Consider the following 13453-nt stretch of genomic DNA (forward strand, 5'->3'; position numbering starts at 1 on the left):
AAAATAATAATTTTAAAACAATTTTAAAAGTTAAAAAAATTTTAATTAAAACATTTTTTAATTGAATAAAATTTAAAAACTTTTTGACCGGAAACTTAATTTAAAAAAATAGTTTGGAGGGAATTCTCTGGCAGTCCAGTGGTTAGGACTCCACACTTTCTCTGCTGAGGGCACGGGTTCAATCCCTGGTCAGGGAACTAAGATCCCGCATGCAGCATGGCGTGGCCAAAAATTATAAACAAATAAATAAATAGTTTGGGGACCCCTGTTGCGCTCCACATGGCTCCACACCAATGTCTGTGCTGCCCTATGAGCCCCAGCCCATTCTAGTCCCAGCACCCTCGCCCCCAGGACCCCCCACTGTGAGCAGCAGATTCTGGATCTTCCCACAGTCCCGGCCCCGTTCCTCCTCCACCACAGAGAACAGCACATCCTGGGCGGGATCCGGGCCCAGGCCACATGGTGCCGCCCACTGAGCTTCCAGACCAGCACATCCAGGAGGGATTGCTGGGGCTGCAGGCAGAGAACTGGGTTACAGAGGTGAATCTGGAGTTGAGATCACCTGCTCCCACAGCTGCCACTGGATGGACGGACCAAAGTCCATCTCCAGCCCTGACCTCCCCCCCAACCCCAGATGCATCTGGCCACCTGCCTCCTGGACATCTCTCCCCTGTGGATGCCCCACAGGCCACATCAGACTCAAAAGTCCAACCTGACTTTTATTTTCTGGTCTCTCTCTTTTTTAAGTTGTGTTAAAATACACATAACGTAAAATTTACCATCTCAACCACTGTTAAGTGTACAGTTCAGTATGACATTCACTTTTTTTTTTGGCTGCCTTGGGTCTTTGTTGCTGCACGTGAGCTTTGCCTAGCTGCCGCAAGCGGGGGCTACTCTTCGTTGTGGTGCGCGGGCTTCTCATTGCGGTGGCTTTTCATTGCGGTGGCTTTTCTTGTTGCGGAGCACGGGCTCTAGAGCGCAGGCTCAGTAGCCATCACTACCGCCCACTCCAGAACTTTCTTCATGGCAAAACTGACACTCTGTATCCATTAAACACAAAGAGACCAAAAACCCCAACTGCCACTTTTGAAGAGCCTGGAGCAAAAGCAAGGGGGTCGGGAGCAAAAGCAGCGTACTGCGCATGCCCCCTGCACACCACACCACCTAAGGGGTGGGCAAAACACCTAAGCCGCCCCTCCGGCCCGACCCCTAGACACACCCCTACCCTCACCCCATATAAGGAACAAGCTCGCCCCGCTTCGGGGAGCGAGCTGCAGCAGGGGCCCCAATAAAGCCTTGCCTGAAAAAAACACAAAAACCCACCAACTTTCCATTTCCCTCTCCCAGCCCTGACAATCACCACTCTACTTTCTCTCTATGAGTTTGACTACTCTGGGTACCTCATATGAGTGGAATCATTTGTCCTTTTGTGACTGGCTTTTTTTCGCTTAGCATAAGGTCTTCAGGGTTCACCATGTTGGAGCCTGTGTCAGCCTGATTTCCTTACTTTTCCCTCCTCTCAACCTGCTCTCTCCCCAGTGATCCCCACTGTGTGCCAATTCACATCAGCTAAGTATTTGAGCTGGTGTCAGCCTTCTCCTCCAACATCTAATCACCAAGTCCTGCCAATGTCCCCCTTCCCCACTCTCTTAGATCAAGACAGTCCACTCTTGTCCAGACAACTGAGACAGTCTTCCTGTCTTCAGTCTTCCCTTCCAACTCATTCTCTCATGAGTAGCTGGCTTGCTACCATCCTCTGGGTCTCAGTTTAAATGCTGTCTCTGCAGAGAAGTCTTCCCTGACCACCTTATGTAAGCTGGTTCTCCCCTGACCCCTTAGCTTCTATAACATCTTCTTTAGCAATACCTACAGATCATCATTATTTTTCTCATGCATTTAAGATGCATAATCTGTCTCCCTCGCCAGAACATAAGCCCCAAAAGGGCAAGAAACATGACAGGGGTGGATCCCCAGGGTCTCATACAGAGCCTGGCATAAAATAGGACTTCAAATATCATTGAGGAAGCAAACAAGCAATAGCTAGAACTGATCACTCTAAAGCTGACCCTCTCCTTCCCCTATTTAAAAATCATCATGCCTTGTAAATCAATGAAGTTACACCATACACAAAAATAAACTCAAAATGGCTTGAAGACTTAAATATAAGACAGGACAACATAAAACTCCTAGAAGAGAACATAGGCAAAACATTCTCTGGCATAAATTGTACCAATGTTTTCTTAGGTCAGTCTCCCAAGGAAATAGAAATAAAAGCAAAAATAAACAAATCGGACCTAATCAAACTTACAAGCTTTTGTACAGCAAAGGAAACCATAAACAAAATGAAAAGACAACCAACAGACCATGAGAAAATATTTGCAAATGATGCGACCAACAAGGGCTTACTTTCCAAAATATATAAACAGACCATACAACTCAACAACAAAAAACAACAAACAACCCAATGGGCAGAAGACCTAAATAGACATTTCTCCAAAAAAGACATACAGATGGCCAACAGGCACATGAAAAAATGCTCAAACATCACTATTATTAGAGAAATGCAGATCAAAATTACAATGAGGTACCACCTCACACCAGTCAGAATGGCCATCATTTAAAAAATCTACAAATAACAGATGCTGGAGAGGGTGTGGAGAAAAGGAAACCTTCCTATGCTGTTGGTGGGAATGTAAATTGGTGAAGCCACTATGGAGAACAGTATGGAGGTTCCTCAAAAACTAAAAATAGAGTTGCCATATGATCCAGCAATTCCACTCCTGGGCATATATCCAGACAAAACTCTAATTCAAAAGGATACATGTACCCCAATGTTCACAATAGCACTAATCACAATAGTCAAGTCATGGAAGTGACCTAAATGTCCATCAACAGATGAATGGATAAAGAAGATGTGATATACATATACAATGGAATACTACTCAGCCATAAAAAAGAATGAAATAATGCCATTTGCAGCAACATGGATGGACCTAGAGATTATCATACTAAGTGAAGTAAGTCAGAAAGAGAAAGACAAATACCATATATCACCTTTATGTGGAATCTAAAATACTGCACAAATAAACTTATTTATGAATCATAAACAGACACACACATAGAGAACAGACTTGTGGTTGCCAAGGGAATGGGGGGGTAGGGGAGAGATAGATTGGGGGTTGGGGATTAGCAGATGCAAACTATTATATATAGAATGGATACACAACAAGGTCTTACTGTACAGCATGGGGAACTATATTCAGTATCCCGTGATAAACCATAATGGAAAAGAATATGAAAAAGAATATATATATATATATATATATATACACACACACACATATCTGAATATATGTGTGTATATATATATTTATATATGAATCCCTTTGCTGTACAGCAGAAATTAACACAACATTGTAAATCAATTACACTTCAATAAAATAAATATTTTTAAAAATTATCAAAAAGAAAATCATCATGCCTGACTTCCATCTCCAGTATTATAATGAGCTAGGAATTAAGACCTACCTCTCACTAAAACCAACTAAAATGACTTGAAAAAATATTTTAAAATATTTATTAAAGGCAGTGGTGAGATAATAAGAATGAAGAATTATCATACTAAGCCCTGAATGAAGACAGGAATCCAGGGAAGTTAACAGAGCATTTCAGCAACTTTTGCCACAAGGGCATTTGCCAAACCTGGCAACCCTGAGCTTTTCATGACCTGGCAGTGAGTAAAAACAATATAAAGAGCTCAGATACCATTCAGAACAGGAGTCTCACAGGAGATATCTCCCCTCCTTAAAAACTAGAACCCCAGAGAATCACACCTTCAGGATAAAGATAAACCATAATGGAACCTGCCCCACTTTCTCACATCCAGTGATCAACAAAGAGAGTTGTCTGGCTGAGTGTAGTCGAAGTTGGAAATTGTCCCTGAAAAGAATAACCACAAGCCAATTTTTTTCACTGTGCCTGGGTGTTGCTAAACATCGAATTTCAGTTTAAGGTGATCAAAGGCAGAAGCAAAGTCATATGTTTTCTGGAAGAATGTACCTTTATTCCAGGACTCAAAGAAGTCCCACAAATAATTTTTTGAGGAAACTATAATGAATAGTTCACAGTTTAAAGCAACTAAGCAGAGAAGGAAACAACCATGAGGAAGTATCAGCAGAAACAGAGAGTGAAAACAAACCCCCAAAAACTGACTACTGGAATCATCTGACATTATGAAAACAGCTCTGCTTACTATTCTTAAATGAAACAAAAGACAAACCTGATAAATACTTACTGGGAATAATAAACAGTGAAAAATAACACAGCGGATTTGAAAAAAAAAGAACTTACAGAAATTAAAAGTGCAGGGACTTCCGTGGTGGCTCAGTGGTTAAGAATCCACCTGCCAATGCAGGGGACAGGGGTTCAAGCCCTGGTCCAGGAAGATCCCACATGCTGCAGAGCAACTAAGCCCATACACCACAGCTACTGAGCCTGCGCTCTAGAGCCTGCGAGCCACAACTACTGAGCCTGTGTGCCACAACTACTGAAGCCCACATGCCTAGAGCCAGTGCTCATCAATAAGAGAAGCCACCACAATGAGAAGTCCGCACACTGCAACGAAGTGTAGCACCCGCTCACCACAACTAGAGAAAGCCCACGTGCAGCAACGAAGACCCAACGCAGTCAAAAATAATTAATTAATTTTAGAAAAACAAAACAAAGCAAAAAAAATGTGCAATGATTGAAATGAAAAATTCAACAGAGGAACTTATACAATCTCTTGATTTTCAATTAAAAAGCCAAAGCAATTCAACAGGAAAAAGAAATCTATTCAACATATGGTGCTAGACTATCTCAATGTCCATATTTTAAAAATAGGATTTTGACCCATATGTTACACCATATGCAAAGACTAACTTGAGAACAGTCAGAGACCCAAATGTAAAATCTAAAACCATAAAACTTTTAGGAGACTATCTTTATTCTCCTAAAAGCATAGGAGAATATCTTTGTGGCTTGGAGGTAGTAAAGTTTTCTTACACAGGTAACAGAAAACAGAAAAATTAGTTAAAGTAGACTTCATCAAAACTCTCTGGAGATATTATTTATTTTAGCCTCTACTGTTCTTTTATACAAAACTCCAGGTACCTAATGAAAAATTATAGGAATAGGAAAAGCAAAAAATGTGACCCATGGTCAAGACAAGAATAATCAATAGAAGTAGACCCACAGATAACCCAAATGTGGGAATTATTAGAAAGCGATATTAAAATAACTGTGATAAAAATTCTAAAGGGTCTAGTGGGAAAAGTACAGAGTTTAAAGTGGATAATTTCAACAAACATAAGAAAACTGGAGCCAGATGGAAATAATTGAATTAAAACATGTGATTGGAGGCTGCAATATACCACTTTCAATAGTGGATAGAACACCTATACAGAAGATCATTAAGGAACCAGAGGACTTGAACAACATTATAAACCAACTAGACCTAACAGAGATATATAAACAATGCATCCAACAGCAGAATACACATTCTTCTCAAATGCACATAGAACATTCTCCAGGATAGACCATATAGGTCACAGAACAAGTATAATACATTTTAAAAGACTGAAATCATACAAAGTATCTTTTTTTGACCAAAGTGGAATGAAACTACAGATCAATAATAGAAAGAAAACTAGAAAGTTCACAAATGTGTGAAAATTAAACAACACACTCTTAAACACTGCATCGAAGAAGAAATCACAAAGGAAATTAGAAAATACTTATAGGTGAATGAAAATGTAACAGCAAAACTTATGATATGCAGCAAAGATAGGGCTCAGAGGAAAATTTATAGCTATAAATGCCTACATAAAAAGAAGAAAGAGGGTCTTCCCTGGTAGCACAGTGGTTAAGAATCTGCCTGCCAATGCAGGGGACACAGGTTCGATCTCTAGCCCAGGAAGATCCCACATGTCACAAAGCAACTAAGCCCATGCGCCACAACTACTGAGCCTGCACTCTAGAGCCCGTGCTCTGCAACAAGAGAAGCCACGACAAAGAGAAGTCCACCTACTGCAACAAAGAGTAGCCCCCGCTTGCCTCAACTAGAGAAAGCCCATGCGCAGCAACCAAGACCCAACACAGCCAAAAATAAAAACAAATAAATAAATAAATTTATAAAAAAAAAGAAGAGAAAGATCTCAAGTCAATAACCAAACTATATGCCCTGAGGAATTAGAAAAAGAAGAGAAAACTCAACCCAAAGCTAGCAGAAGGAAGTAAATAAAGATTAGAGTGGAGAAAAATAAACTGGAGAATAGAAAAACAAAAGAATCAATGAAACCAGAAGTTGGTTCTTTGGAAAAATCAACAAAATTGATGAGCCTTTAGCTAGACTGACAAAGAATAAAAGAGACAAGATATAAATACCTAAAATCAGAAATGAACATGAGGGGCTTCCCTGGTGGCGCAGTGGTTAAGAATCTGCCTGCCATTGCAGGATACACGGGTTTGAGCCCTGGTCCGGGGAGATCCCACATGCCGCAGAGCAACTAAGCCCGTGTGCCACAACTACTGAGCCTGTGCTCTAGAGCCCACGAGCCACAACTACTGAGCCCACATGCCACAGCTACTGAAACCCGCACACCTAGACCCCATGCTCAGCAACAAGAGAAGCCACCACAATGAGAAGCCTGTGCACCGCAACGAAGAGTAGCCTCGCTCGCAGCAACTAAAAAGAAAGCCCACTCTCTCTCTCTCTCTCTCTTTTTCTCTCTTACTCCTCTTCCTCTTTCGCTTTCTTTTCTTTCTCTTTCTCTGCTATGTGAGGACACAACAAGAAAGCAACCATATGCAAGCCAAGAAGAGAGCTCTCACCAGAGCCCAACCACGCTGGCACCTTGACCCCAGACTTCCAGCCTCTAGAACTGGGTTGATGATGAAAAGTTTGGAAACTTCTGATCCATTTTCATGTTCCTGCTTCGAGAAGTGCAGGGAGCAGCTTTCAGATGGAAAAAGTTGCCACGAGGACCAGAAGTAGAATAAAGGCATTTATGTAAAAAAAAAAAAAAAAAAAAAAAAGAAAGCCCGCGCACAGCAACGAAGACCCAACACGGCCAAAAATAAATAAATTAATTTTTTTAAAAAAGAAATGAACGTGAGAACATTCCTAGAAACATAAAATTTATCTAAACTCACTCAAGGAGAAATAGAAATCTCAACAGACAAAACAAGAGATTGAATTAGTAATCAAAAACCTCCCAACAAAGAAAAGCTCAGGACCAAATGGCTTCACTGGTGAATTCTACCAAACATTTAAAGAAGAATTAACACCAATACTTCTCAAGCTCTTCCCAAAAACAGAAAAGGAAGGAACACTTCCTATTTCATTCTGTGAGGCCAGCGTTACCCTGATATGAAAAACACACAAAGACACCATAAGAAAAGAAAATTACAGAATAGTATCCTTTATGAATATAGATATATCCCTTAGGAATAAGTTCTGAACAAAATATTGGCAAACTGAATGCAACAGCATATAAAAAGGATTATATACCATGACCAAGTGGGATTTATCTCAGGAATGCTAGAGAGGTTCAACCTAAGAAAATCAATCAATGTAATTTACCACAATAATAGAACAAAGGGAAAAAACACAAATGAGTATCTCAACTAATGCAGAAAAGGCATCTGACAAAATTCAACATCCTTTCATGATAAAAAAAAATACATACTCAGAAAACTAAGAACAGAAGTTAACGTCCTCAACCTGATAAAGGGCATTTATGAAAAACCCACAGCCAACATCATACTTAATAGTGAAAGAATGAAAGCTTTTCCTCCAAGATTAAGAACAAAACAAAATGGAAAATTACAATTTTGGAAAAACGGTATCTCTTGTATCAGCCATTGTAAGCTTGACAGCTTCCCAACACTTAAAGATTTTTCTAGTGAGATTTGTGATGATATTAACGAATGTGATTTCTTAATACTGTATAATGAAATGCATGAACATTTGGAAAGTATGCATAATTCAGGGAAGCAAATTTCCAAATGACCTATGTATGATGATTCAAAGTCATTCAAGGATAATAGATCCATTCAAAGTGCAAGACAGACCAATGGATTTTAATATAACAGAGTATAAAAATTCTTTGCCAGATATTTGCAAAAAATGTAAAGCAATATCGTTGTTCTCACTACATTTTTTGTTTTGGAGAATTTACTTATTTTTCTTTTCTTTTTTTTTTTTTTTTTTTGCGGTACGCAGGCCTCTCACTGTTGTGGCCTCTCCTGTTGCGGAGCACAGGCTCCGGACGCGCAGGCTCAGCAGCCACGGCTCACGGGCCTAGCCGCTCCGTGGCATGTGGGATCTTCCCGGACCGGGGCACAAACCTGTGTCCCCTGCATCGGCAGGCGGACTCTCAACCACTGCGCCACCAGGGAAGCCCCTATACTTATTTTTCTAAAAATATATTTATGTTTCCCTATATAAATATACAAAAAAACATGTAATAGGTTTACTATTGTTATTTTAAATGAATTAATAAAGAATTTTTTATTTCTATGGTTTTAAATTTTTTCAGTTTTAGTTTATATAATAGGGAATATCAGTAGATACATCTATATAAACAAAAGCTCATTTGGGTTCCCAGTAATTACTCTAAGGCTGTAAAGGAGTCCTGAGACCAAAAAAGTTTGAGAATCACTGCCCTAGAGACTCTTCCACTTACATCCAGGACATGTATAAAAATAGTCTTGGAAACATTGTTTCTAATCACCATGCCTTGGAATCAACACACATATCCATCAGTAGTGGGATGGATAAGTGAATTATAGTATAGTCATACAGTGGGATATTATACAGCAATGAAAATGGGCAAATTACAGCTACATACAATAAACATAATATTAAGTTTTAAAGAAAGCAAAATAATATAAACAGTATTATACAAAGTTTGAAAAATAGTGAAACTAACCTATATTATTTCAGGAGGCATATTTAAATCAGAAAATGTTTTTAAATGTCAGCTGACAACAGGTTTTCATTCCAAATAAATAAAGTAATTTTGGGACCTCCCTGGTGGAGAAGTGGTTAAGAATCCACCTGCCAATGCAGGGGACACGGGTTTGAGCCTTGGTCTGGGAAGATTCCACATGCTGTGGAGCAACTAAACCCATGTGCCACAACTACTGAGCCTGCCCTCTGGACCCATGAGCCACAGCTACTGAGCCCGCGCGCCTAGAGCCCATGCTCCGCAACAAGAGAAGCCACCACAGTAAGAAGCCCACACACCGCAACGAAGACCCAATGCAGCCAAAAATTAATTAATTAATTAATTTTTCTAAAAATTAAAAAAATAATAATTTTGCACTAAAATTCACTTTAATAAGGTCTCTATTCTGTATCTCCTTCCAATACTCTGCCTTCCAGCTGCGCCTTTGCACATGCTGTCCATTCTTTCATATTTGCCAAACTCCAACGTGCCCTTCGAGATCTGAGACCAATATCCAAACTCCTCACTGTTTGACCCTGAGGACATACTGGCCCCAGCGATCCAAACTTTCTGTGCCTTTGGGAATGACTGAGCTTCAGAGTGGGGCAGAACTGGCTTTGAATTCTAGCTCTGACACTTAACCGGCTATGACATCGTGGATCAGTCACTTTCCCTCTCTAAGCCTCAGTTTCTGCACCTGTCAAATGGGGTAACATCTTCCCAAGGCTGTTGAGTCACGCTAGGTAATACATGCAGATGCTTAGCCAAGGAAGCTTTCTATAAATGTGAACTTCCTTTACCCTTCCCGTGTGTTGTGTTCAGAGCTTCAAACCAGGAAAGTCATGCCAAGGAAATGTACTCTCAGACCTTCTTCCAAAGAGATCTTGCATGTTCCCTGTATCCCTGCTGGGCCCTACAATGTACATCATCACCCTTAGCTACTCCAAATGGAGCTTAGTCCTATGCTCAGAGCAACAGGTCCCATGGCCTGGTATCCATCCACAGGACAAATGTCAGGTCACCCCTGCCCAAAGACCTCCGGTAGGCTTCGAAGAAAGGGTATTCAGGGTGGGGAAATGGGTGGGTGAGGCATTACCTCCTGGGCCAGGAAGCACAGTTTCACCAGGAGCTTCTTGGCCAGTGCCACCTTCTCTTGCACGTTGCCCTGTCTCAGGCCCCGAAGGAGCCACAGTCCTTGCTTTGCCAACAGGTTCTGAAAGGGCAGGAAGAGAACATGAGTGGAGGGTCCCTGCTGGGTGCTCCTGACCCCCCTTCCCCAGACTGTACCAGGCTAAACGCCAGCTGTTTCCCTTGGCATCTGCCTAGATCCAGTGCGTTGGGCCGAGTCATTGTCCTGTGCTCAGCACCGTGGCAGAACTGTCTGCAAGAGCAGTAGCGGGTGTGGCAGGTGGGAATCAAAGGAGAGAACACTGACCCTTAGGGGCCACCTCCCTCAGAGCAGGCCTCCCATGCCCAGCCTCCGTCACGGCTCCTCTCAGTCTTGTTCTCAAGGAGGCATCCTTCCTCAGCCAAGGATGGATTCTTTATTTGAACCACTCCCCAACTTATCAAGGCCAGCCTCACTGTGGAGACCCAGAATGTACTAGCATTTAACTATTTACTGCCCTGGCTACTCAAAGTGTGGCCCAGGCCCAACAGCATTGGTATTACCTACTTAGAAACGTAGAATCTCAGCCCCACCCCAGACCTGCTGCATCAGAAATCTGCATTTTTATACCTGGAGGATTCAAATGCATGTTAAAGGCTCACATGGGCTGTACTTGACAGTTCCAACACTGACCAAAGATAGTTCAAACATTACATGCTCAAACCAAGTGCATGAGTTCCAATGACTGCCCCAGGCCCCCACCTTGAAAGCGAACCCTGCTTCACTTCAAAACTTCCAAGTCATCCTTCACTGCTCTTTCTTTCACTCACATTCCACATCGATCCCATCAGCATATCATTTAGGCTCTACTTTCAAAATATATTCAAAATCTGACCACTTTCCCCCTTTTCCAGGACCACCCTAGTCCAAGCCACCATCACTTCTCAACAGGATTATTGCAACACCCTCCTAGCTGTTCTTACCACGTCCACTCTTACCCTCTCTCCTATGGAATATTCTCAATATAGCATCCAGAATGAGCTTTTCAATGCTTTCCAGACCATTGCACTCCTCTCCAGAAGTTTCTCATCTCAGAGTTAAAAATAAAATTCCGGGCTTCCCTGGTGGCGCAGTGGTTGAGAGTCCGCCTGCCGATGCAGGGGACACGGGTTCGTGCCCCGGTCTGGGAAGATCCCACATGCCACGGAGCGGCTGGGCCCGTGAGCCATGGCCGCTGAGCCTGCGCGTCTGGAGCCTGTGCTCCGCAACGGGAGAGGCCACAACAGTGAGAGGCCCGTGTACCGCAAAAAATAAAATAAAATTCCTTTTTTTAAAAAATTTATTTATTTTATTTTTGGCTGCGTTGGGTCTTCATTGCTGCACGCGGGCTTTCTTTAGTTGCGGGGAGAGGGGATACTCTTCATTGCGGTGCGCGGGCTTCTCATTGCGGTGGCTTCTCTTGTTGCGGAGTATGGGCTCTAGGCGCACAGGTTTCAGTAGCAGCGGCACATGGGCTCAGTAGTTGTGGCTCGGGGGCTCTAGAGCGCAGGCTCAGTAGTTGTGGTGCATGGGCTTAGTTGCCCCGTGGCATGTGGGATCTTCCCAGACTAGGGCTTGAACACGTGTCCCCTGCATTGGCAAGCGGATTCTTAACCACTGTGCCACCAGGGAACCCCAGGGAACCCCCCAAATAAAATTCTTTAAATGACCTAGAAGGCCCTACATGCTCTGTTTCTCTTTATCTCCCTGTCTTCACCAAATATTACTCTCCCCTCACACACAGCCCTACAGTCACACTGGCCTTTTTGCTGCTCCCTGAATACGCCAAGCCCGTTACTACCTCAGCACCTTTGTATTAGCTGCTCCCTCTGCTGGAATGTCAGGCCCCTAGATCTTTCCATGGCTCACTCTCCCCTTCTTCATTCAGGTCTTTGCTCAAATGTTATCTCTTCACAGACCTTCCCAGGTCATCCCCTCTAAACAGTCCCTGCTACTTTCTCCACCCTCATAGGCTCTACTTTCTTTATCCATCTCTCCAAATAGAATGTAAGGCATGGGGCTTCCCTGGTGACACAGTGGTTAAGAATCTGCCTGCCAATGCAGGCGACACGGGTTCGAGTCCCAGTCTGGGAAGATCCCACATGCCGCAGAGCAACTAAGTCCATGTGCTACAACTACTGAGCATGCACTCTAGAGCCCATGAGCCACAACCACTGAGCCCATGAGCCTAGAGACCATGCTCCACAATAAGCCTGCACACCGCAACAAAGAGTAGCCCCCACTCATCGCAACTAGAGAAAGCCTGCGCACAGTAACGAAGACCCAATGCAGCCAAAAATAAAAATAAATAAATTTATTTTAAAAAATACATTAAAAAAAAGAAAGTAAGGCATGGTGGGGACTTCATTTTGATTACCACTGTAACCTCAGGGCCTGGCACCTAATAGATGCTCAAAAAATATTTGTCAGGTAAAGTAAAATGATTTTTGAAACATGATATTTTGGTCCCTTTTTGACCCCTAATGATGTCTTAACTTTTTATTATGGAAATTTTCAAAAATATATAAAATAAGTGACTCCAAGGATTTTTCACCTAATACTGCTCCCAGAGCTTATCTTTTTAACTTACTAATGCTCTTTGCTCCAAGACTTCTATTGGCAGAAATAATCTGACATAAAATAACACAAAATAAAACTGACAAGAGTCAAAACTGCACCTATTTAAATGTCAATTATACCTCAATTAAAAAAAAAACCTGCACTTATTGGGACTTCCCTGGTAGTCCAGTGGTTAAGACTCTGTGCTCCCAATACAGAGGGCCCGGGTTTGATCCCTGGTCAGGGAACTAGATCCCTCATGCCGCAACTAAAGATCCCACATGCCACAACTAAAAAAAAAAAAAAAAAAAAATCCTGCATGCCACAACAAAGATCTCACACGCGGCAACAAAGATCCTGCATGCCACAACTAAGACCCACCTCAGCCAGATATATAAATAAATAAATAATAAATAAAAACTGCACTTATTAACATTTGCTATTGATTAAAAATTGACAGAAGAGGGGCTTTCCTGGTGGCGCAGTGGTTGAGAGTCCGCCTGCCGATGCAGGGGACATGGGTTCGTGCCCGGGTCCGGGAAGATCCCACATGCCGCGGAGCGGCTGGGCCCGTGAGCCATGGCCGCTGAGCCTGCGCGTCCGGGGCCTGTGCTCCGCAAAGGGAGAGGCTGCAACAGTGAGAGGCCCGCGTACTGCAAAAAAAAAAAAACAAAAAAATTGACAGAAGAAAAAAAATCTTCTTGACAAGATTTAGATCCACAAAATTGGATTCAGGGAAATTAGATCCAGTAGAAAT

General features: G+C 42.4%; 1 protein-coding gene across 1 annotated transcript in view; it reads right to left on the bottom strand.

The window, feature by feature from the left end:
- LOC115839187 (fer-1-like protein 4) overlaps nt 1–13453 on the bottom strand; it is a 49569-nt gene that overhangs the window by 27341 nt on the left and 8775 nt on the right. Inside the window, 4 exon segments of the mRNA XM_060285321.1 lie at nt 362–444; nt 447–546; nt 10087–10203; nt 10278–10426. Coding sequence (XP_060141304.1) covers nt 362–444; nt 447–546; nt 10087–10203; nt 10278–10426 — 449 coding nt within the window.

Source organism: Globicephala melas, chromosome 15, assembly GCF_963455315.2.
Source record: "Globicephala melas chromosome 15, mGloMel1.2, whole genome shotgun sequence".
In the NCBI taxonomy this organism is placed as follows: domain Eukaryota; kingdom Metazoa; phylum Chordata; class Mammalia; order Artiodactyla; family Delphinidae; genus Globicephala; species Globicephala melas.